Below are 25,661 nucleotides of genomic sequence, written 5' to 3' on the forward strand. Positions count from 1 at the left end.
GCAGGGAAAGGAGCCGGGCGGAAGTGGTACCTCTCAATTTACCTCTGAGTCAAGGCACTTGTAGAGGCTCTCCAGAATAGTTCCGGGTTAGGATTTCTGTCCTAGTGTAATTATTAAAACAGTTGCTTTTCACTGTCAAAAGTGTTCCAGTTGGGGATAAATTACGTTGTCTGTCTAGTTCTAGTCGTTTTGGTTTGAGACAGGGACGGGGTCTGGAGGAGGCGAGCCTGCGAGGGGCGCTCTCTGCAATGGGTCTCGTGCTCGGCCTCCGCTGGCCTGAAGAAACTAATTTCGAATCTACAGACATTTAGGAGGCATCTGCAATTGCATCTTTTCTGTTGTGACAACAGCTGTGCTGACTGAAGTGGTTAAGTAAGTATGGGGTAACGCGTTCGTTCTCCCATTGACTTACTCAAGTACTTGCAGAGCGCTGTGTTTTAGTTCGAGTGAGCGTTCTGGGTGGAGAGGGTGTTGTTGAAATAACAGATTTCATAAACTAATAAAGTATGTGCTATATTAGTGACAAGTGCTGTGGGGAAAAGAAAATAGAGAATGTGCTAGAATGAGACCCGACTTTGGAGCAGAGACTGGGAGGGGAGGAAACCCGCCGTGCAGACGTCGGCGTGGAAGCGTTCCACGCGCAGGGCACAGCCGGCGCCTGGTCCCCAGGCGGGAATGCGCCCGGCTTGCTGGAGGGCTTGCAAGGAGGCTCTTGGAGAAGAGTGAGCAGGGGAAGAAGGCGGTTGGAGGGCTTCAGTCGGATAGGATCTCATCACTTCAATAACCGGGTTTTTATTATCCGGGGGGTGGGGGGGTGCTCTTCGAGACCTTTTCTTTTAAATATGCAGTAAACATAAGCAGGTGTTGGGTAAGAGAAAAATGAACTTAATTATTTTTTCTTTTGGAAATAGAGATTCGTTTTCGAACTTCTCTCGATAAGACTGTGAGAAATTAGTAACAGTAACCATCAAGAAGAAAAATGGTAAGTTTTATGGAATTCTTATGAATGTCTTTCATTGTAAGTAATTTTTAGAAATTCAATCAAGGGAAATGAAACTGCATGGAAATATCAATGGCAAGACAGCAATGATAAGCTGTAGACGCATACAGTGAGAAATGCTTCTAAACAAAACCAGAAATAAGCTAAATTACTTTTCACTTAAAACACAGAATTTACTTTTTATAGAAAAAAATGATTACACGATAGATAGAGATGAAAAGGGGGAGTAGGAACAGAAGGGTATAGCCCAGGTGTTATAAATTTGATTGGAACCTTTTGCTCAGTATATAAGGTGGGCAACTAAAGCTTGAAGTAGAATAGCAATGAGAATAATGCCCCCAGTCCCCCTTCCCCAACACACACACACTCCTGCTTTCTATCTTCAACCTGGGCATACTCTCTGACTGCTAGATACTATTGTAATAAGAAGAGAAATGAAAAAGGAAGCCCCAAAATAATAATTTTCCTTCTTTCTGGAATGGGGTAACAAAAGGGGTATTCAAGCTACGAAAACAACAGATAAAACAAAATGCAAGAATAAAGAGTACTATGATTTCCCCGGCCTCCTGCCCCATTCCCCTTGGCCTCTTGCCCCATTCCCCCCAGCCTCTTCACAGCCTTCTGCTCCATTTTTTCCCTTCGCCTCTCCCCAGCCTGCACTTCGGCCTGCCCTTGGTCTCTCCCCGCCCACTCCCCCCCCAATCTCCGCTCCGCCTCCCCCAGCCTTTCCCTGGCCTCCTGCCCTGGCCCATCCTACTCCTCCTCCCTTCTCCTCCCCCCCACCCCACCCTTTCCCGAGGCCTCCGCCCTGCTCACTCTCCTGTCCCCTGCGTAATTAAAAAAAAAAGAGAGTACTATGAAAAAAAAGTACTATGGTTACCTCTACACATTTAGAATCCAGAAACACTGATGTTTTTATGTCCTGTCTTTAGTGGAGAACAGAATTGTTTTTTAACCCTGACCCTCATAATTAAATTACATAAGGGAAATGGTGGAAACTATGTTTCAAAAGTCATTCTCTTACTATTTTTCAATAAATATTAATGATGGTTAAAGCCATTTAAATCAATAATTCTAACAATTGTTTTTATTTTTATTGATGAAAAATTCAAACTTAAAACAATTATTTCCATCACAATATTTGCTCCCCAAATTTTAGCATAGGTACCATTTTACCCTAACTTTTTTATATTTATCTTTTGGAATTTTTGTTTTTTTTTTTTTCTATTGCTGAAGTAAATTCTGAAGGAATACAACCTATCTCTCAGAGCTGCTATGTGGACAAGTCAAGTCAAACAGCATTTGTATCTGTTTTTATTTAGATTGTCATCTTTAATATCTAGTTAGGGAAATCATACAGTGCATAAAGTTACCTGAAGAAATCTCATTTGTTCTCACATTCTCTCTCCTTTTTAGTCGGTGACATTGCATACAGATGTAGGTGATATTAAAATTGAAATCTTCTGTGAGAGGACACCCAAAACATGTGAAGTGAGTACTATTATGCACAAATAAAAAAATGAGTTAATGCAACAGGATAACCATTTTTAAATGAACTGATCTAAAAAGTCAACACCATGAGCCCTGGCCGGTTTGGCTCAGCGGTTAGAGCGTCACCCTGCAGTTCAGAGAGACATGGGTTCAGTGTCCGCGAAGGGCATGTACCTCGGTTGCAGTTTGTCCCCGGCCCTGATTTGGTCGTGCAGGTGGCAGCCATCCGATGTGTCCCTTTCACGTCGATGTTTCTCTCCCTCTCTCTCTTCCTCCCACTCTATCTGAACAAAAAATGAAAAAATGTCCTTGGGTGAGGATAAAATAAATAAATAAATAAATAAATAAATAAATAAATAAAAAGTCAACACCATGAAAAAAACAAAACACTTTTTTTTAAATCCTCACCTGAGGACATTTTTGCATTTATCATCAGATAGAGCAGGAGGGAGAAGGGGAGGAAGAAAGAAAGAGAAACATTGATGTGAGAGAGACACATCAAATGGTTGCCACCCACATGACCCCAACCGGGGCTGGGGACAAACTGCAATTGAGGTACGTGCCCTTAGTGGGAACCGAACCTGGGACTCTCTGGTCTGCAGGCTGACACTCTAACCGCTGAGCCAAACTGGTCAGCAAAACAAAACACTTTTGTATAAAATTGTTGTCAGGAAAAACCAGCCATCATCATTTCTGGCCTAATTTCCACGTACCTTTCCTGATGTCAAAGGGTAGATAAAGAGGCTGGTATCTTTTTCTTTTGGCTAACTTAGGAAACATTAAGTAATCACTAGATATCAGGTAAGAGACTATTCCTTACATTATTCATTTGTTTAAATGACAAGGATACAAGGAAGAAGAGTCAGCTGTACATATTTGTATTCATTCAACAGTTATTTATGAAAGGCTGTCTTAACAGTGTCTGGAAATACAGTGGTGAACATGAGACATCCCTTGTCCTTGAGACTTAATATTCTAGGTGGAAATATAGACAGGAGAATTCTCGAAAAAATAAGTAATTTTAGAGGGTGATAATGCCTTGAAGGAAATAAAATGTTGAGATATATTAATAGGGAAGGAATTATTTAAAAGAAGTTAAGGGTGGGCCTAGTCAAAAAAGTGATACTTAAACTGAGTATGAAAGGAAATGAAGGCATCTCCATGAAAAGATACATTCCAAGTGTAGAGATAGTACATACAAAGGCCTCAAGGTAGGAAAGCCTACCTCTTTGGGATAAATTTTCAGAAGGCCGATGGGGTTAACATAGTAAGCAACAGGGAAGGGGTCATTATCATGAGATGTAGAGGTAGGCCAGGTCATGCAGGGCTTATTAGCCCCTACTTAGAAGTTTGTATTTTATTCTAAAAACTGAAGAAGCCATTAAAGTGCTTTAAGCAGGGAAGCGACATCATCCAAAGTAATACCCAAAAGATGTAGTTTAAATATGCTGTTATAGTGTTTTCAGTAAATACAATTAGTTCTTTATCTTAAATGTGTTTCTGCTACATGCTTTCTTAATTATGATTTTTATTCTCTTCAGAATTTCCTGGCTCTTTGTGCCAGTAATTACTACAATGGCTGTATATTTCATAGAAATATCAAGGGTTTCATGGTTCAAACAGGAGACCCCTCAGGTATGTTACTCCATTAATATCTAGAGAATTGGGTATATGGCGTGAAGAAGGCAGGGAGTAGACAGAGAATAGAAAAATAAAAGCATGTAGAGTTTTTATAATTGGGCTACCTTACAATAGCAAGCAATTTTTAAGCTGAAGCTACTAGCACTTAGCTCTAAAATATGAAAAATAGCCCTGGCGGTTTGGCTCAGCAGTTAGAGTTTCAGCCTGCTGACCTAAGAGTCGTGGGTTCGATTCCAGTCAAGGGCACATACCTCAGTTGCGGTTCGATTCCCAGCCCTGGTTGGGGTCTTGTGGGAATCAACCAGTCAATGTATCTCTCACATAGATGTTTCTCTCTCTCTCCCTCCCTCCCTCCCTACCTCCTACTCTATCTGAAAAAAATCAATGGAAAAATATCCACAGATGAGGATTTAAAAAAATAATATTTCCCTAGATGGTATTGCTCAGTGGTTAGAGTGTTGGCCCATGAATCAAAGGGTCACAGGCACATACCTGGGTTGCAGGCTTGATCCCAGGCCCTGCTCGGGGCCCATGCAGGAGGCAGCCAATCAATGTGTTTTCTCACATCAATGTCTCTTCTCCCTCTCTTTCTCTTTCTCTCTCACTTTCCCCCTTTTCCTCCCACCTCCTTCCACTCTTTCTAAAAATCAATGGAAAAAAATATCTCCAGGTGAGGATTAGCTAAAAGTGAAATAAAATATGAATAATATTGATAAGGAGGGGTTTTGTTTTTTATAGAGATATTTGATTTTTCTGGTTTATAAAGTAGAATTTTGGGAAATAAGAGAGGACATACCAAATTTTATTTGTACTTAAAGAGTTATACTTTCTGGCCAGTTTGGCTCAGTGGTTAAAGTGTTGGCCTGCGGACCAAAGGGTTGAGGGTTCGATTCCAGTCAAGGGCATGTACCTGAGTTGCAGGTTCGATCCCCAGACCCTGTTGGGATCATGCAGGAGGCAACACTCACATCAGTGTTTCTGTTTCTCTCCCTCCCTTTCACTCTACCTAAAAATCAATGGAAAAATATCCTTGGGTGAGGATTAAAAAAAAAAAAAGAGTTTGCCCTGGCCGGTTTTGCTCAGCGGTTAGAGCGTCGACCTGCGGTCCTGAGAGACTCGGGTTCGGTTCCCGCTAAGGGCGCGTACCTCGGTTGCAGTTTGTCCCCGGCCCTGGTCGGTCGTGCGGGTGGCAGCCACTCGATGTGTCCCTTTCACATCGATGTTTCTCTCTCTCTCTCTGTTCCTCTCTCTCCCTCCCACTCTACCTGAACAAAAAATGGAAAAATGTCCTCCGGGGAGGATTAAAAAAAAAAAAAAAGAGTTATATTTTAAGGTAGCCCTTAAGTTTTAGAAAATAAACTCTCTAACTAGATACTTCTTTTATTTGTCCTGTAATATAGGTACTGGAAGAGGAGGTAACAGTATCTGGGGCAGGAAATTTGAGGATGAATACAGTGAATATCTGAAGGTACGGCCCAATGCATCAACCTTTTCTCATACCATGTATGTACTTGGAAGCTTTGATAACATATGTTGTATAACATAAGTTAACATCATTAGTAAACATATAAACATACTTTTTTATAGTTTCTGCACACTTGATCAGTGATATCAGGGATAAAATATAAATGGCTGTTCTAGCCTGAAATATATACTGGAATCTGACTATCACATGAATCTTGATATTAAGTGAGCTCATCTTTGGGTCCAGCCTGAAATGTTTAATTACTAATATACCAAAGGCGCTTAATGTCTCACTATAAAATTCATGTTGAATGACATGAATCATTGGCCTTTTTTGAGAATGGGAGGAAAGACTGTCAGACCTCTTGGTTGCAGAATTGCTATTATTAGTCTACAACTTTTATTACCATCTGTTAGATGTTTAAATATTACTGCATTAATGTTACTTAATGCCTGTGTTAGATCTCAGCGAGGTTAAAGAGAAGTGCATATAAATATATCTTTAGCATGTTACCCAGCTGGTGTGACTCAGTGGTTGAGCATCAACCCATGAACCAAGAGGTCACCAATTCGATTCCCAGTCAGGGCACATGCCCATGTTGTGGGCCTGATCCCCAGTGGGGGGCATGCACGAAGGGGCCAATCAGTGTTCTCTCTCATTAATGTTTCTCTCACTCTCTCTCTCTCTCTCTCTCCCCCTCTCTCGCTGATATAAATAAAGAAAAAAAATTTTAAATAAAAATTCGGAGGTTAAAGAGTACCTGTCTTGCCCAGCTGGTGTGGCTTAGTGGATTGAGCATTGTCCCATGGACTGAGGTCCTTGTTCAATTCAAGTCAGGGCACAGGCCCAGGTTGCAGGCTCTATACCCAGTAGGGGGATGTGCAGGAGGCAGCCAATTGATGTTTCTCTCTCACAGAGATGTTTTGTTTTGTTTTTTTTATCCTCACCTGAGGACATTTTTCCATTTTTTGTTCAGATAGAGTGGGAGGGAGAGAGAGGAAGAGAGAGAGAGAGAAACATCAATGTGAGAGAGACACATCAAGTGGTTGCCACCCACACGACTCCAACCAGGGCCAGGGACAAACTGCAACCGAGGTACATGCCCTTAGCGGGAACCGAACCCGGGTCTCTCAGGACCGCAGGCCAACGCTCTAACCGCTGAGCCAAAAACTGGCCAGGGCAACATCGATGTTTCTATCTCTCCCTTCCTCTCTCTCTAAAAAAATAAATAAAAACATTTTTAAAAAACACAGTTGAATTAATACTTTGGTCTGTATTTTTCAGCACAATGTTAGAGGCGTTGTATCTATGGCTAACAATGGCCCAAACACCAATGGATCTCAGTTTTTCATCACCTATGGCAAGCAGCCACATTTGGACATGAAATACACAGTATTTGGAAAGTGAGTATTCTGGTTATGATTTTCTTCTTTGGAATTTTATTGCAAGGGATGCATATGAGTAGCTGTGATAGTAGCATAACTAATATTGAAAGTACAGTATGAGAGCTAAATATACCTGGAATTTAAGTCTACCACTTACTAGCCTTCTGATCTTGGGAAGTTATAACCTCTCTGAGCCTTAATTTCCTGATTTTGTAGGAGAGGCTAATACTTTATTTTCTGGCTCATTATGAAAATTAACAGCAATGTGTCTGTTTTCATTGAAAATAGTATTTTACAGTAAATAACATCTGAAAAACAGTGGCTTAAACAAGATGGACTGGGATGTGGTTCCATCATGTCACGAATGTTCCCAGTGCCTCTGTCTTTCCTTTCAACCATCTTTAGCTTCCATCCTCAAGCTCACCACCACACGGTCATAATATGTGCAACATGGCTCCAGAACATCTGTGTTCCAGGCAGAACTAAGGAGGAAGGGCAAAATGCGCCTACTCAGCTGAGTCTGCCCCTTTTTAAAGAGTTTTCCTAGAAGTTCCAGAACTTAGCACTCTGGCCATCTCTTACCTACAAGGGAGGGTAGGAAATGTTTTTCAGTCACTCTCAGTAAAATGAGGTTTCTGTGAGTAAGAAGCGGAAACTGGACGCTAGGGAGGTATTTATCAGTCTCTGCCAGAATGTCCATTATAAACAGTATACCTAGGAATTGCTTTTATACATCAGCAGGAAGTCAATTTGTCTGTTTATTTAACAAACATTTACTATGCTCAGTAAACTAAGGCACAGTTCTAGATTTTGTTTTATTTAATAATTTGAATGCCAAGTTAGGCTAATTAAAAATAGAAGACTGGCCCCAGCTGGTTTGGCTCAGCGGTTAGAACGTCAGCCCATTGACCAAAGAGTCCCAGGATCCATTTTGGCCAAGGGGCACATACCTAGGTTGCAGTTGTTCCTTGGCCCTGGTTGGGGTCGTGCAGGTGGCAGCCAATCGATGTGTCTCTCTCACATCAATGTTTCTCTCTCTCTCTCTCCTCCCCTCCCACTGTCTGAAGATAAATGTAAAAATATCTCGGGTGGGGATAAAAAGAAATAGAAGACTGGACAACTTTCCTTTTTCATTCCACATACATGTCTAATTAAGGTTATTAATAATTGGTGAAATGTAACCTCTAGTATTCTTTGTATGTAGGTAATCAAGGTACCCTTTTTGTTGTTGTTGTTAATCCTCACCCGAGTATGCTTTTCCATTGATATTTATTTACTTATTTATTTATTTACTTTAAACTTATCTTTATTGTTGAATGTATTACAGATGTTCCTCATTTTTCCCCCATTGACTCCCTCCTCCCCGCCCCCCTCCTGCCTTTCCCCACACTGTTGTCTATGTCCACTGGTTATGCATATATGCATATGAGTTCTTTGGTTTATTTCTTCCCACCACCCAACCCCCCTTCCCTTTGAGGTTTGTCAGTCTAGCAACAAATTTGTACTTCTTAAACCCTTCACCTTTTTCACACATTCTCCCAACCCCCCTCCCATCTGGCAACCAATAATATGTTCTCTGTATCTATAAGAATGTTTCTGTTCTGCTTGTTCATTTTGTTTTTAGATGCAATTGTCAATAGATATGTATTCATTGCCATTTTGTTTGTTCATATTTTTTATCTTTATCTTTATCTTTATTTTTTATCTTTTTTATCACCCTCAACATTTCATATAATAATGGTTTGGTGGTGATGAACTGCTTTAGCTTTTCCTTGTCTGGGAAACTCTTTATATGGCCGTCAATTCTAAATGACAGCTTTGCAGGATAGAGTAATCTTTTTCTTTTATTTACTTCTTTTATTTTTATCCTCACCCGAGGACATTTTTCCATTTTTTGTTTAGATAGAGTGGGAGAGGGAGGGAGAGAGAGAAACATCAACGTGAAAGGGCCACATCGAGTGGTTGCCACCCGCATGACCCAACCAGGGCCAGGGACAAACTGCAACCGAGGTACATGCCTTTAGCGGTAACCAAACCTGGGTCTCTCTGGACTGCAGGCCAACACTCTAACCGCTGAGCCAAACTGACCAGGGCGAGTAATCTTGGTTGTAGATTCTTGCTTTTCATCACTCTGAATATTTCTTGCCACTCCCTTCTGGCCTGCAAAGTTTCTTTTGAGAAATCAGCTGACAGTCTTATGGGGGCTCCCTTGTAGGTAGGTAACTGTCAGAAATCAGCTGACAGTCTTATGGGGGCTGCTTTTAAGACTCTTTCTTTGTCTGGAACCTTTTGCATTTTGATGATGTCTTGATGTGGGCCTCTTGGGTTAATTTTGTTTGGGACTCTCTGTGCTTCCTGGACTTGTATGTCTGTTTCCTTCACCAAGTTAGGGAGGTTTTCTGCCATTATTGTTTCAAATAGGTTTTCGATTTCTTGTTCTCTCTCTTCTCCTTCTGGCACCCCCAAGATGCGAATGTTGGCTCGCTTGAAGTTGTCCCATTGGCTCCTTACACTCATTGTTTTGGATTCTTTTTTCTTTTTGCTGTTCTGATTGGGTGTTTTTTGCTTCCTTATATTCCAAATGGATAATTTGCTTCTTGGCTTTACCTATTCTACTATTGAATCTGTGTAAATTATTCTTTATTTCAGTTAGTGCCTCCTTCATTTCTGCTCTGCATCCTTCATTTCTGACTGGTCCTTTTTTATGCTCTTGAGGCCCTCACTAAGTTCTCTGAGGTTCTCACTAAGTTCGTTAAGCATCCTTATAAGCAGTGTTTTGAACTCAGCATCTGTTAGGTTTCTCATCTCCATTTCGCTTAGTTTTTTTCCTGGAGTTTTGTTCTGTTCTTTCATTTGGGACCTGTTTCTTTGTCTCCTCATTTTGGCTGCCTTCCTGTGTTTGTTTACTTAACAAGAGGTATGGGGCTAGCTGAGACCAGGTACTGCTTGTTTGAAAGAATTTAGGAAAACCTGAAATAGGATCCGAGACAGGCCAATCCTATGGTGAAGCAACTGGCAACAGCTTGGGTGGGCCTGAAAGTTGGGTGGGGCGGGGCCTCAGGGAATCACCAGGGTGGGGCTACCAGTGTAAGCCAGGTTGCTGGAGTCCCAGATATGGCTGCTGTCTGCTGCCCCCCTGAAGGGCTCACCAAAGGAACAAAGGCCTCTGACAGCACGTCTGCCCTGGAGAAAGCCCCCTCTCCTGCCCTCGTTCCAATGCCAAACGGCTTAGTTCTTCCATGTATGTCTCTGGCGCCCCTCAAGCTGCTTCCCCTGAGCTTAGAGGGAGCAAGTCTGAGTACGTTCATGTGCTGGCCCTTTAAGAGGAGCTGCCTGGTGCTCCTGCCGCCTCAGCCTCTCTCAGCCTCAGTTCCTGCTGGTTTTTCCAGCCAGAAGTTATGGGGACTTCTCTTCCTGGCACTGGAACCCTGAGCAGGGCTCCAGGTGTGGGACGGGGACCCCTCAGTCCTCAGGGAGGACTTTCTCAGCTGAGATCTCCTTCTAATTTTTATCTGCCACATGTGGGTGTGGGACCAGCCTGTCTGCCTCTGCCCCTACCAGTCTTGATGCGGCTTCTTCTTTAATTTCCTAGTTGTAGGACTTCCATTCAACTTGATTTCAGGCGGTTTTGAATGATGGTTGTTCAGTAGTTTAGTTTTAACTTTGATGTGGTTGTGGGAGGAAGTGATACCACATTTACGTACGCCACCCATCTTGACCAGAAGTCCTCCATTGACTTTTAGACAGGGTGGAAGGGAGAGAGAGAGAAACATCTATGTGAAAAAGACACTTGGATTGGTTGCCTCCTACACAACTTCGACTGGGGCCAGGGATTGAACCTGTAACCCAGGTACGTGCCCTTGACCAGAATCGAACCCATGGCCCCTTGGTCCACAGGCTGACACTCTAACCACTGAACCAAACCAGCCAGGGCTGGGTACCTTTCCTTTTTTTAAAAAAAAAATTTTATTTATTTATTTATTTTTTATCCTCATCTGAGGACATTTTTGCATTTATTTTCAGATAGAGCGGGAGGGAGAGAGGAAGGAAGAGAGAGAGAGAAACATCGATATGAGAGAGACACATGGAGTGGCCGCCACCCACACAATGGGTACCCTTCCTTTTATTTTCTCCCTTAACCCACCATTCAGAATTGTTGATCAGTGATTACCAGGACTTATATTACTGAATTTGTGACAAAACTTTACAGTTTAGAACAAAGATTTTCAACCTTAAGTCCATTCACTTCTGGAAATTGTGTTTCATGTATATGTACACATTTTTCTGGGAGGATGGTATATATAGCTTTCCATTAGTTCTTAAAGGGGCTGTGTCCCAGATTCTTGACTGGACTTAGCTCATTATGCATGTTCTTTTGTGCCTGAGATCTGTTTTCTATATACTCTGTTTCTCTTACTGAACTAGAAGGTGGGAAAGCCTTTAAACTTATAATTTAGAGAGCTTAATTGTCATACATTTGTGAGTAAAATCAGAAGGTTTTGGTTATCGTCCAGCCGGTGTGGCTCATTGGTTGAGCATCAACCCATGCACCACGAGGTCGCCTGTTTGATTCCCGGCCAGGACACATGCCCGGATCATGGGCCAGATCCCTAGTGAGGGGGGCATGCGGGAGGCGGCCAATCGATGTTCTCTCTCATCGCTTCCTCTCCATTTCACTTCCATTTCTCTCTCCATTTCACTTCCTCTCTCTCTAAAATCAATAGAAGGGAGAAAAAAAAATATTTAAAAAAAAAGGTTTTGCTTATAATACTATTTTAGTGGCATTGCAAAATATAAATATATACTATACATACATTTTGAGAATTGATTTGAATTGCAATAAGAGGTATAATCTAAAAAGCCACCTTTGCCCAGCTGGTGAGGCCCAGTGGTTGGGCATTGACCCATGCACCAAGAGTTCACCGATTTGAGTCCCAGTCAGAGCACATGCCCAGGTTGTGGGCCCGATCCCCAGTGGGGAGCATGCAGGAGGCAGATAGTCTCTCTTATCGATGTTTCTATCTCTGTCTCCCTCTCCCTTCTGTTCTCTCTAAAAATCAATGAAGAAAAAGAAATTTAAAAAAAATTTAAAAATAAATAAAAAACCACCTTTTCTTAGCAAATGTTTAAAACTTCAGAACATATTTGAAGCATACCTCTCAATATTTCTTTTTCTTTTTTTAAATATTTTTTCTTTATTGATTGTAGAAAGAGGAAAGGAGAGAGAGACAGAAACATCAATGAGAGAGAACATCGATGGGCTGCCTCCTGCATGCCCACCACTGGGGATCGGGCCTACAACCTGGTCATGTGCCCTGACTGGGAATAGAACTGGTGACCTCTTAGTGCCTGGGTCCATGTTCAACCACTGAGCCACACCAGCTGGGCTATATTTCTTTTTCTTTTTCTTTTTTTTGGTACATGCCCTAGTGGGAACTGAACCTGGGACTCTCTGGTCCGCAGGCCAACACTCCAACCACTGAGCCAAACCGGCCAGGGCTATATTTCTTTTTCTTAATGGAAACATGAAGTGAGCTTGCTCTAAGTGGGCTTAACTGTTCATCTTCTCTTTTCCTATATTTTAAATGTTTTTATTGATTTTAGAGGGAGGGGGGAGAGAGAAAGAAACATCAATCAGTTGCCTTCTATATGTACCCTGACCAGAATTGAACTTGCAACCTGGGTATGTTCCTTGACCTGGAATCAAACTCAAGTCCTTTTGGTGTATGCAACTGAGCCACACCAGCCAGGGCTTCTGTTTTCCTATTTTTATTATTATTGCTTTTTGTTGTCCAAAAACAAAAATTAAAAACCCCATGTTTAAACAATCAAGTGGCCACCCACTTATGGATCTTCACTGATGCCTGGCCAGTGTGGCTCAATGGATTGAGCGTCATCCCATGGACTGAGGTCCCGGTTCAATTCCCGGTCAGGGCACAGGCCCGGGTTACGGGTTCAATCTCCAGTGGGGAGCATGCAAGAGGCAACAGATCAATGTTTCTCTCATATCGGTGTTTCTATCTATCTCTCTCTTTTCCTCTCTCTAAAAAAAACAATAAAAGTATACTTTTTAAAAAAGGATCTTCATTTATTGTTAGGCAGTGTTTATAATAATAGTGTCATCCTTACATACTTTCTCTGGATGTTTACTATAGCAAAGAAATCTTCTAACTAGTTATTGACCCTGTTGTAGTTATGCTGAATAATGGGACAGTTTACAGTGTTTAGATACTTTGGTGGAAATATTCCTACCCATTGCTGTTGTCTGAAGACATAAAAATGAATTTGAATTTTTGTTTTCTGAATTTTGGTCCATACCTCTGGTAGAAAATCAAATCAGTATTTTATTATATACTCAACTAGGGAATTCAAAGAACTATGAGACAAGGATACTATAATTGCTATATGTATTTGGATATTGTGTTTCAATCTGAAAAAAATTTTCATTCATTATATTGTTTCTCTTTCAGGGTAATAGATGGTCTGGAGACTCTAGATGAATTGGAGAAGTTACCAGTAAATGAGAAGACATACCGACCTCTTAATGATGTACACATTAAGGATATAACTATCCATGCCAATCCATTTGCTCAGTAGCTATAATAGACATGGACAAATACTTGGCAAACTGTTTGAGGAACACACCTATTGTGGTTTACCCAGTTTTAATTATGTCAGAGATTGCATCATCCTGCTTGTTTACAACTAAGATCTTCCGAATTGTTAGTACCAAGGGGAACCAAATAGCTTTTACTCCCATTCTTAGAGCATATTCTTTACTATTGCTATTACCCAGTGTATTTTTTTTTTAAAATGTTTAATTTTTGTTATATAAAAACATTCATTTTTAAATGCTGAGCCTCAAATCAGTCATTTTTGAGCACCCCAAGTATAAACTCCTGTATCTAGTCTACATCATGGAAGTATTGTTTTCCATTAATTGTTCACTTTGTGCAGTAAGAAAGAGGAAGGACAAGATACAGAGATGGTACAGAAAGGCCAGCCAATACATTTGCTATTTTCTTTGGTCTTTAGATTTATAATAAAGGTTCAAAGATAACCTAGAGTCCAGTAAACAGTCAGAATTTCCCAACTGATTTTCCCATGGAACATTTTTTTAAAGCATATCTTTTAAAATATTGCAGGATAAAGTTCTACAGATGATCCATTTGAAAAAAGCAATTAATTGGTTAAGAACACCAGTTTTAGGGTCCTGTGTTTGAATCACAGCTCTGTCCCTTACTAGTAATTTTTGGCAAATTAACATCTTCCAAGCTTTAATTTTCTCATTCATAAAATAGTATTCCCTCATGACTATTGTGAGGATTAAAAGAAATAATGTGTGTAAAGCTTCTGGCATGTAGTTAAGTGTGCTGTATTAAGTAATGGAAGCTGCTCCCCTAACATATTTATCTCCACGGGAGGGCTCTTACCTTATCAGGCCATTTATCAGATTCTACCATTGATTTTATCAAGAACCATGTTCCACTTGCTGCCTAGGATAACCTTGATTAGATTTGGGTATTTCTAAAACCAAACATTTTTTTTGGTTTGTATCATTTTTACAGATGGCTGATCTAAATGTTTTTTGGTTCTTTCTTAACTACAGTTTGGGAGTTAGCTTATAGCTGTCCTCTTGTTACCATCTATACTTTCCACTAAACGAGTTGCCAATTATATTGTTCTCACATTTTGTTTCAGCCTTTGAATCATTTAGGCTTCCAGAATTAGTATTTAAGGTTCTTTTTGGCCAGTTTGTTTTGCCACTTCTTATACCTGATATCTTTCTTCTCCAAACATGTCATTTAATTTTTTGTCTTCACTTTTAAGAGGCTTTTACTGATTGTCAGAATGATTTTGCACCAACTGGCATTTTCTCCATTTTTATTTGAAACTGCCATTTTTTAAAGTAGTGCCAGTACAATCATTTTTTGGTTCCTAAAGGTCATTCTTATAAAGTCAGCCCAGTTATAGCCATGAGGATCTCATAGATAGGAGGGAGGTATACTAGCTGCTCACCTTGAGGGCAAGATCCAGTACACTGACTCGGTCCACTCACAGAGTTGACTGGTTCATACTGATCACATTAGTGTTGGGGTGATTGGTGTTAATAAACTACTAATAAGATTATAATACTGCTGACCAACCAAAATTCTCTTTTAAAGAGGAATATGGTTCCCCATCTAAATCAGAAGTTGACCAAAAACAGACTAGCCACCTGTTTTTGTAAATAATGTCTTCTTGAAACTCAGTCCCATTTCTTTATGTATTGTCTCTGGATTGTGCTACAACAGCAATATTGATTGCTTGTGAGAGACCAAATGGCTTATAAACCTAAAATATTTACTATCTGGCCCTTTAAGAAAAAGTTTGCCAACCCCTGATCTAAAGGAGATCAGGGTGTGGGCAGGGTTGTTTACTGAGGCCTCTGGCTTGTAGATGATCTCCGTCTTCACGTGATCGTTCCCGTGTGTGCCTGTGTCCTAACCTCTTTATAAAGAAAGACACCAACGCTGGCCGTTTGGCTCAGCGGCTAAGAGCATCAGCCCCTGGACTGAAGGGTCTTGGGTTTGATTCCCAGTTAAGGGCACCTACCTGGGTTGCAGGTTCGATCCCCTTCCTGGGTTGGGGTCCTGCAGGAGGCAACAAATTGATGTTTCTCTCTCTTCCTCCCTCATCTAAAACTCAATGGGAAAATATCCTCAAGTGAGGATTAACAACAAAAGCATAGCGCCAGTCATATTGGATTAGGGCCCACACCGATGACCTCATTGAGCCTCAGTTGGCTCTGTAAAGGCCCTGTTTACAAATACAGTCACATTCTGATAGCAGATATTAATTTAAAATTATTAATTCCGTACATACTCCCCAAACACTCAGCACATACATAATGTCATGTACACTGAAGAACACATTTCCTTGTTGCCAGCGTTCACAAGTACTATTTTTAATGAGCATGGAGGATACTCCCCAGTACTTGCAGCGTTTACCCATTCCCGAACCTGACTCTGGCCAACATGGCCGCCACCCGCAGCTTCCCTCCGTCACCTTCAGAAGCTTCGGCTCTAGACCCGGCGCCTGCGCACTCGGCGGCCACCGCGCCCCGCCTCACCCCTCCCGCGTGCAGGCCCCGCCCTGGGGCGGAGACGCGCTCGCAGCGTCACCAGTGCTTTTAGAGAAGAGTCCTGACGCAGCGACTGTCAGCTCCATTTTGTTGTCGGAGCTGGTCGCAGCTGGGTGGTTCTTCTCCGCTGTCGCGTTACGAACTTTGTCTCCTTGGGCTTGGACGCTCTTGGCCTGGACGGTAAGGCGCAGGAGGGAGCAGGCTAGGTGGCAGGGCCCTTTTTCTGTGCCTCTCGAGCGCCTCTCCAGGCTAGTTGGCCGCCGCCCGCAGTCTCTTGCACAACAACCCTTTTCCCTCGCCCCACTGCAGCTCTGTGGAGCCTGTCGCCGCGAGTTTCTGCTGGAACCTCGACGCCCCTGACTTTGGCGGAGGGTAGTGACATTTGCGAGGCGGGGAGCGCTCCTCGAACGTTGGCCTCCCTCGGGGTTGCGGGGAGGGCCGGCCGGGACGCCGGCGGGCGCCATCTTGTCTGCAGTGGCCACCTCGGCGGAGCTGTAAGATGGCGGCGGGGCGGCGGCGGCGCTTCCTCTTGCGGGTGGTGGGTACTTGTTCGGCTTGTGTGAGGGACTCTCTTCGTAGCAAATGGAGGCAAAGACCGAACGCCTTGGCCTGGTGTAAAGCGGTATTACTTAATGTCTAGTTGATTTCTTTAAAGGATTGGAGTGAAAATCGCCAGTGTTTTTCCTCCTGTTGGTTAGGAACCCGAGGAAAGAGCAGTAAAACAGTATTTGAAGGAGTGTGTGTGTGATCAGGCGTTTTGTGTGTAGAATTTCTGCGCCCCAGTTAGTATTTTGGTTGAGTGCAGAGACGTGGTCGAGTTAGGAATTTTTTGTTAGAAACATTTCTGAAAGGAAGATGGCTTTCCCATCTCCTGAATTGATAAGATTGCTTTTAGGATAAGCTAGGTTTTGTTACATGTAATACGTGCTGGGGGGTGGCGCTCACACGACGGTATTTTGTTTTTCTAAAATGTGTTTTTTTGGGGTTTTTTTTGGTACGTGCCCCCAGCGGGAACCGAACCCGGGACACTGGGCCGCAGGCCGACGCTCCAACCGCTGAGTCAAAGTGGCCAGGGCTGTTTTTACTGTTTTTTTGTTTTGTTTTTTTAAAAGAGGAAGGGGGAGAGGTAGAAACATCTATCAGCTGCCTCCTGCACGCCACCTACTGGGCGTCGAGCCGCGACTGGGCTTGTGCCCTTGCGGGGCGGGAGCTGGGACCGGCGTCTCCCTCCGTGGGCGACGCTCGCTCCCCTCGCTGAGCCGCACTGGCTGGGCGCAAGGTGGTATTTTGTAGCTTCGCTCTCTAATGCCATCGTTGACTTAAGGCCTTATTAGTTTGGTAGGTGTACCCCCTTCACAGAAATTTTCAATAATAATAGTTTTTCAAAGAACATTTATGGTTTCGAGTTGGAGGCTTGTTTTTTATGCACGTTTAAATGGAGAGAATTAACATGTGAACCTACATTAAATTTCTGCTGGCAGGAAAGGGGTATGATTTTGCCAAAGATAATGTCACAACTAGAGTGAATTTCATTGAACTGTTCATTGTTGACATGTGGGTTCTTACAAACTAAGGGAAACTTGTCTTTTATGTAGATGAGACACTCGAAGAGAGCTTACTGTCCTGATTGGGAGGAAAAGGATTGGGATTGTGCAAAATGGAGGAGCAGCAGCAGTCAGAAAAGAAAGAAGAGATCCCATAGCAGCGCCCGGGAGAACAAGCGCTGCAAATATAATCACTCTAAAACATCTGATAGGTGAGAAGGATATTATATACATACAAAAAAATTCATTTTTACTACAACGTTTATCTGTCATCTCTATAAAGCGGGGAGGGGAGAACATATTCATAATTAAAATTAATTCCATAAAGTAAGTATCAGTGATTACTATTCCTTTCTGTTTCCAATGATGGCTTGTAATGTTTGTAAAATTGTGGGTTTTAAAGAGATTTACTGAGAATTTGAGGATATTTGGTATTAGTATAAAGCACTGAAAAAATGGAGTTTTTTGTTTGCTTTTTAGCCATTATTTGGAAAGCAGATCCATAAATGAGAGAGATTATTATAGCCGACGCTACGTTGATGAATATAGAAATGACTACAATCAAGGGTGTGATTCTGGACATCGCCATAGGGACCATGAAAGCAGATATCAAAACCATAGTAGCAAGTCCTCTGGTAGAAGTGGAAGAAGTAGTTATAAAAGCAAACACAGGATTCACCACAGTACTACACATCATCGTTCACATGGGGTATGAGCTCTTTTTAAACATTTTGGAAGTTTTATTTCCCATGTGGAACAGGAAAACTTGAATTTGGGTTTGAGCATTTAAGAAGTTCTGTTTAAGATGAAATTATCTCAATTTTAACTTGCAGGATTCTTTCTGTTTGTGCATTGGATAGGAAGTTCCCCAAGTAACAGCAAATATTTAGCTAGTTACAGAATAGATTTTATTATTATTTGGCATCTAATTGTCATTTCAGTGAAATAGTGGAGGGGATTTAATTAAGGTTTGTTTATAGCAATGCTTGTGAGATAGTCTGACAGATATTTCATGGTACTTCAAGAAATCTAATTTGTTTTAATAAAACCTTACACAAAAATAGACTAGACCTTTTATTTTTGTATGATGAGGATTAGGTATAACTTTGTTCTAGCAAAGCATGCTCTCTAATCCTTTTTTTCACTAAGCAAAACACTTAACAGATTTAAACATTATGGGGTGTGTTTTAATTTGGAGATCAGCTCAGATGACATTTAAAATGTCATTGTATTATTCTTGTATACCAAGTCATTTTTTTCCTCCCCAAAATTAGGGCCATAATTTTATTGTTTTAATATATTGTTTTCTTAGATTAGTTAAGAAATCTTAATTTGGCCACAGTCTACTTTGACAAGTAAATATTACATCCTACAATTTTACAACAGTAAATTGGGACACTAGAAACTTAAAATTATGTTTCAGTGAATGCTACAACTAAGCATTTTTTTAAAAAGAAAACAATTGTGTTATGTTTTGTTGCCTTGCCACTTTGAGTATCTTATCTGAAAATCTGTTCCTTGCCATGTTTTTCTCCTGTTAACATAAACTATGTGCCCTGTGAATTTCTGGGGACTGAATTTGAAATTGCTCCTGCCAACCGTTTGTGGCCTGGCGTGTATCTGAATGCCTGAATATCTCCCCGCTGAATGAATTTCGTATTCTGCCCTGAATTCACTCGGGTATATTGATTGGCTGGATGATCTTGGTGCCGCCCACTTGACGTTTCCAGAAGAGTCACCGAAGGAAAAGATCCAGGAGTGTAGAGGATGATGAGGAGGGTCACCTGATCTGTCAGAGTGGAGACGTACTAAGTGCAAGATGTATAGAATATTTTTCAACACTTATTAACTTTTCAGATAACATTATATATATATAGATTAAGATTTCAGGGATTTGGAAATCTGTTTCTTTCTCTTTCTTTTGTTTTGTTTTCCTTTTTTTTTTTTTTTTCTTTTTTCTTTTTCTTTTTTTTGGTGGTGGGGGGAATTGTATTTTTGCTTTCTTTAGAAATTTAATATTTGTTATGTAGAACTTCCAAAGCAGTAAATCAAGTTAAATGAAATTGGCTTTAAGACTCAAATTAGACCTAAAAATAGTTACATGTTTTTTGACCGTGTTGACCAATAAAATAGTGATAAGGAAATTTGTAGCATCAACTAGAATAATCTGCATTTATTTTAAGAAAATATTTTCACTTCTTGGTGTGACTGATACTTACTTTTTCTTTTAGATGAAATTGTTGACACTTTAGGTGAAGGAGCTTTTGGAAAAGTCGTGGAATGCATCGATCATAAAGCGTAAGTTTCCCAGCCTGGGAATGTACTTGATCAACAGTATAGAAAATACATTTAGCTTTGGAGTGTGGTCTGACCATGAGTTAGAATATGTCTTTACCTAGCTTGGGATTTTGACTTGTATGTAGGAAACTCCCAGTAAAAGACATGAGTTGTTTGTATTTATAAGCAGTGGTAATTAGTAGTATATGTATGCAGCCTCTAACTCAGTTTAAGATGAGAACAGATTTTCAGAAAATAGTATTTTGTTGTCTTGACTACACAATACTGTAGCCATCTCCCCCCTCCCGCCCGCCCCATCGTAGTTCTCAGCCTTGGTTTTTGCATTAGGAGTCTCTGGAGCTATGCTTATCCATATCTTTTCAATCAGTCTTCAGAGTAATTACCTAGGAACCTATATTTTTAGAAAGTGCCATAATTTATCCTGATCACAGTCAGGTTTGAGAACTTTTCTGGATTGGTAGCACAAGTTTAATTATGTATCCCTTTCAAACTACTGATTGGAATTTCTTTTTTTAAATCCTCACCCGAGGACATTTTTTGCCTTTATTTTCAGATAGAGCTGGAGGGAGAGAGAGAGAAACATCCATGTGAGAGAGACACATCGAGTGGTTGCCACCCACACGACCCCAACCAGGGCTGGGGACAAACTGCAATCGAGGTACATGCCTTTAGCAGGACCGAACCCAGGACTCTGGTCTACGGGCCAATGCTCTAACCACTGAACAAAGCTGGCCAGGGCCTGATTGGAATTTCTTATGGTAGCATAAGATATTTTTCCATTGCCTTTTGTTGTTATTGTTCCCTGTTTGAATTTTTTTTCTTTGGAATGGTAAAGCTTTTCTAAATGATTTGTCAGGGGGGTTCCTATTATTGGTTGTTAAGATGCTGTGATAGCTCGAGTTTCTTACAATGCCTTCACAGATTCCAACTTTTTTGGTGACCACCAGATTTCAGATAATATTTGCCACTGACATGCATTATAGGAAGAAACTGCTTTATGTACATCTGTTTTGGATCTTAGTTGGCATGAAAATTGAGGTGGTAATACCTAATATTCTTGTTAAATTACTGTTGATACGGTTTAATTGTAGGACCAAAAAATAATTTGTATTACTGACCCTACTCTGTCCAAAGGTCATTCTAGTTGCTTGCAATGAGTTGCAGTTAGAGGAGAGTACTTACATATAATCAAAGTAGAGGTGTACAGTTTGAAGAGAGTGATAGAAAAATGCAGTTAAATATCTTTATCATTTCTTTTAACTTGGACTTCTCTCTCCCTAACAGGGGAGGTAGACATGTAGCAGTAAAAATAGTTAAAAATGTGGATAGATACTGTGAAGCAGCTCGCTCAGAAATACAAGTTCTGGAACACTTAAATACAACAGACCCCAACAGTACATTGTAAGTATCAAAATAGAACTTAGAAAGTGGCCCCAGGTAGATTTTAAGATTATAAGAAGCTGTACTAAGTTATTTTTTATGTGTTTATAGCCGCTGTGTCCAGATGTTGGAGTGGTTTGAGCATCGGGGTCACATTTGCATTGTATTTGAACTACTAGGACTTAGTACTTACGATTTTATTAAGGAAAATGGATTTCTGCCATTTCGACTGGATCATATCAGGAAGATGGCACATCAGATATGCAAGTCTGTGAACTGTAAGTACTTTGGCACATCTTCTAGAAGCTTGAGTTTATTGAGGCTTATTTAGTGCCAGACTGATTTGGATCTTTCAGTATTGTAATAACTGTGTGGTGTCAGGTGGGTACTATACTTAATAGGGGGATCACTTCACAAATTATACAGATGTCTAACCATTATGATGTACACCTGAAACTGTCAACTATCAATTTTTAAAAATGAGATCTAACATAATAGGACCTAAGAGTTTTTTTTGTTTTTGGTGGTAGGGGTTTTGGGTTTTGATATGGGGATTACAGCAATTTTTTTTATGTTTCCTTCTCAGTTTTGCACAGTAATAAATTGACTCACACAGACTTAAAGCCTGAAAACATCTTATTTGTACAATCTGACTACACAGAGGCATATAATCCCAAAATGGTAAGTCTTCAATGTATTGTCTTCATAGTTGTAAATAAATATTGTGTGCCTTCTTAATATTGTGCCTCCTTAACCATCATTTATGATTTTTAGAAACGTGATGAACGTACCTTAATAAATCCAGATATTAAAGTTGTAGACTTTGGAAGTGCAACATATGATGATGAACATCACAGTACATTGGTATCTACGAGACATTACAGGGCACCTGAAGTTATTTTAGGTAAGTATTTCTTAATTGTGCTTTGGGAGCCTTTATGTTTATTGAAGCAATTTACTTAAGAGTTCTAGGTTTTATTTTTCTGGGACTTTTTTTTTTTTATCTTTTTCACTTTAAGGAATTAGTACTGTAAATCGCATTAAATATTTTAAGCTCTCTATTCCAAATAATCAGCGCTGGGACTTCGAATAAGTGGCTTGATCTTTCTGAAATTCATGTTTGTGATACGAGGTGGAGTTTTGAAAACAATCGTTTAATGCCTGTTATGCCCCAGATACTTGGCATGTTCGGTCTTTGTATTGTATTGATAGTGCCTGTTTTACAGGTTAGGAAAGTGAGGCTCAGAAAAATAATTTTTTTCCAAATCACTAGTCTCAAGAGCCTGAGTTAGGACTTGGAATTAGTACCTCCAGAGCCCTAACTCTTTTTTTTTTTTATCCTCACCCGAGGACATTTTTCCATTCTTTGTTCAGGTAGAGTAGGAGGGAGAGAGAGGAACAGAGAGAGAGAGAGAGAGAAACATCGATGTGAAGGGACACATCGAGTGGCTGCCACCCGCACGACTGACCAGAGCCGGGGACAAACTGCAACCGAGGTACATGCCCTTAGCGGGAACCGAACCCGGGTCTCTCGGGACCACAGGCCGACGCTCTAACCGCTGAGCCAAACCGGCCAGGGCCAGAGCCCTAACTCTTAAAACATACTATGCATTATATTCAATCTTGGATTAAGTGATTTCGTTAGGATTTTTTCCAGCTCAAACATCAAATTGTTCACATTTTTTTAATGTTTTTAAGAAATATTGAGGAAATTTTTCCTAACAGTTTGCTTTGTTTTGCAGCCTTAGGATGGTCCCAACCATGTGATGTCTGGAGTATAGGATGTATTCTTATTGAATACTACCTTGGGTTTACAGTATTTCCAGTAAGTGCTTTCTTTGCACAGTAAAAGTGCCTGTTTATGTGAAGGAACACTTAACTCAAATACACACATGTATTTAGGTAGTTTTTTTTTTTTTTCCTCGTCATAGAATGTTAGATGTAGATAAATATAAAGAAATAAAAATTATGTAATTCTGATGCTATTGGGCATTTCATAATTTATTATTTTATTAAATATTTTTAAGTATATTATTAAAAGTTAGACTTGGTAAATTAAGGAAATCTTTACTAATCTTGTTCAGTTTGCCTTAAATGTTTTTTGTTGTCAGCTGTAATTTGCTAAAAGGCCTTTTTAGTAGTGATCACCTTCCTTGTGTCTAAATATGTAGGGGTTAGAATTGTAGCAGCTTCGTTAATGAGAATAAAGCATAGTGTGCAAGTTCAGGTAAACAAGTATTCTTTATTTTTTTAGACACATGATAGTAAGGAGCACTTAGCAATGATGGAAAGGATTCTTGGACCTTTACCAAAACATATGATACAGAAAACCAGGTATGTTTTAAGAGTAAGTGCCATGCTTAGTACCATGAGGTCAGACTAATGTTTTTTTCACTTAAGTAGCCAATTATCTTGCTGGGAAGCCTGGAATAACTATCTCTGGGCTGCTGTTTAAAATCTCTGGGAAAACATTAGTCTTTGATCTATAAAAGAATAATAATTGATCAAACCAATCACTTTTTTGGTAAATGTTAAAGTTTTCATCGTCAACATAAACATGGATATTGGCTTACTCTTAGGAAACGTAAATATTTCCATCATGATCGGTTGGACTGGGATGAACACAGTTCTGCTGGCAGATATGTTTCAAGGCGCTGTAAACCTCTGAAGGTAAGCCTGGGTCATTGTTTCAGTGATCTTGAGTTTTCCATCTTTATGGTGGAGAAATAAAAGTATAATAAGTAGTAGTAGAACAGGCTGTTTACTGTGTTTCTTTTCTTTTTCAGGAATTTATGCTTTCTCAGGATGCTGAACATGAGCTTCTCTTTGACCTCATTCAGAAAATGTTGGAGTATGATCCGGCTAAAAGGATTACTCTCAAAGAAGCCTTAAAACATCCTTTCTTTTATCCCCTAAAGAAAATTACATAGATCTCTAATTGTACAACATGATAATAAATTTTATAGACTGTATCAGTCTAATTTTTAAATATTAAGTTATTTTGTACATCTTTTTGTAAATTTCTTAAATTTTTGTATTGCCATCTTTATTTTGTTTGGTCCATAGCTATGTAATGAACATCTTTTTCAATGATTTCTGTATAAAATGATTTATTCAGAATAAATTCTTTTGTGTTTATGAAATTTATATTAATCTATACAATTTTAGCACCATTTTTCTATCCCTTGTCACATTAAAGAAGGGACATGTTACCCTGGCCCATTTGGCTCAGCTGTTCCAGCATTGGCCTACAGACCAAAGGGTTTGATTCCTGGCCCTGGTCATGGTCGTGTGGGAGGCAACCAACCCATTGATGTGTGTGTGTGTTTCTCTCCCTTCCTTCTACACTTTATTTAAAAAAAACCAGCCCTGGCCGGTTTGACCCAGCGGTTAGAGTCGGCCTGTGGTCCAGAGAGACCCGGGTTCAGTTCCTGCTAAGGGCACGTACCTTGGTTGCAGTTTGTCCCCGGCCCTGGTTGGTCGTGTGGGTGGTAGCCACTTGATGTGTCCCTTTCACGTCGATGTTTCTATCTCTCTCCCTCTCTCCCTCCCACTCTATCTGAAGAAAAAATGGAAAAATGTCCTCGGGTGAGGATAAAAAAAAAAAAAAATTAAAAACTATCCTTGGGTGCAGATTAACAACAAAAAAGAATGGACGTTTCTTCTACTGGAGGTTTCCTTAAGTCTTTGGAAATACTTCTGTCTTCGTTTATAGTGATTGCCAGCATTGGGACTTAGGCTTTCCTTTTCTAAACCAAATTACTTGGGGTGGTGAATACACAATACAATATACAGATGATGTATTACAAAATTGTACACCTGAAACCTATTTAATTTTCTTAACCACTGTCACCTCAATTAAAAGATAAAGATTAGCCCTGGCAGGTTTGGTTCAGCAGATAGAGCACTGGTCTGCTGTCCGGAGAGACCTGGATTTGGTTCCCACTAGAAGCGCGTGCCTCGGTTGCGGTTTGTTCCCAGCCATGGTTGGTCGTGTGGGGTGGCAGCCACTCAGTGTGTCCCTTTCACGTTGGTGTTTCTCCCTCTCTCCCTCCCACTCTATCTGAACAAAAAATGGAAAAATGTCCTCGGGTGAGGATGGAAAAAAAAAGATGGGAAGAACTAGAGATAAGCCGAGATGATTTTGTTCCTGTATTCCTGTTAAGATTTAGTATTGCTGCTTTCCTGTCTTCCCCCTGAAGAGGATTTTGCAAATGGCTTAAGGTCCTGCGCTCCTTCAGGACATGACAGAAGCGTCCAGGATTTTTTACAGCCAAGTCTGAATTATTAAAAACCGCATTTTTGTCCATGGTTTTAAGACAGTTTTTTGTTG

At 40.5% G+C, this 25,661-nt stretch overlaps 2 protein-coding genes across 8 annotated transcripts; both read left to right on the top strand.

Moving 5' to 3' along the window:
* The first annotated feature begins 42 nt into the window (after positions 1–42).
* On the top strand, positions 43–13,863 carry PPIL3 (peptidylprolyl isomerase like 3). Its single transcript, XM_036254462.1, has 7 exons — positions 43–372; positions 912–982; positions 2,417–2,491; positions 4,033–4,126; positions 5,533–5,600; positions 6,882–7,000; positions 13,453–13,863. Exons 2-7 carry the CDS (start codon positions 980–982, stop codon positions 13,577–13,579), a joined length of 486 nt encoding a protein of 161 aa, XP_036110355.1. The 5' UTR covers positions 43–372; positions 912–979; the 3' UTR covers positions 13,580–13,863.
* A 2,304-nt stretch (positions 13,864–16,167) lies between these two features.
* CLK1 (CDC like kinase 1) lies at positions 16,168–24,622 on the top strand. 7 transcript variants are annotated; one of them, XM_036254087.1, is made up of 13 exons: positions 16,168–16,286; positions 17,702–17,862; positions 18,131–18,359; positions 19,381–19,471; positions 19,882–19,948; positions 21,233–21,349; positions 21,440–21,606; positions 21,915–22,009; positions 22,103–22,232; positions 23,071–23,153; positions 23,583–23,662; positions 23,908–23,998; positions 24,115–24,471. In XM_036254087.1, the coding sequence occupies exons 2-13, from the start codon at positions 17,702–17,704 to the stop codon at positions 24,256–24,258; spliced, it is 1,455 nt and encodes a 484-aa protein (XP_036109980.1). In that variant the 5' UTR covers positions 16,168–16,286; the 3' UTR covers positions 24,259–24,471. The 7 variants fall into 7 exon arrangements, with proteins under 7 accessions (XP_036109980.1, XP_036109982.1, XP_036109981.1 ...); XM_036254088.1 differs by lacking the exon at positions 16,168–16,286 and adding an exon at positions 16,296–16,600; XM_036254089.1 differs by lacking the exon at positions 21,233–21,349 and having other exon boundaries at positions 24,115–24,385.
* Positions 24,623–25,661: the final 1,039 nt, after the last annotated feature.

This window comes from Molossus molossus, unplaced genomic scaffold (assembly GCF_014108415.1).
Source record: "Molossus molossus isolate mMolMol1 unplaced genomic scaffold, mMolMol1.p scaffold_m16_p_11, whole genome shotgun sequence".
Classification (NCBI taxonomy): Eukaryota; Metazoa; Chordata; class Mammalia; order Chiroptera; family Molossidae; genus Molossus; species Molossus molossus.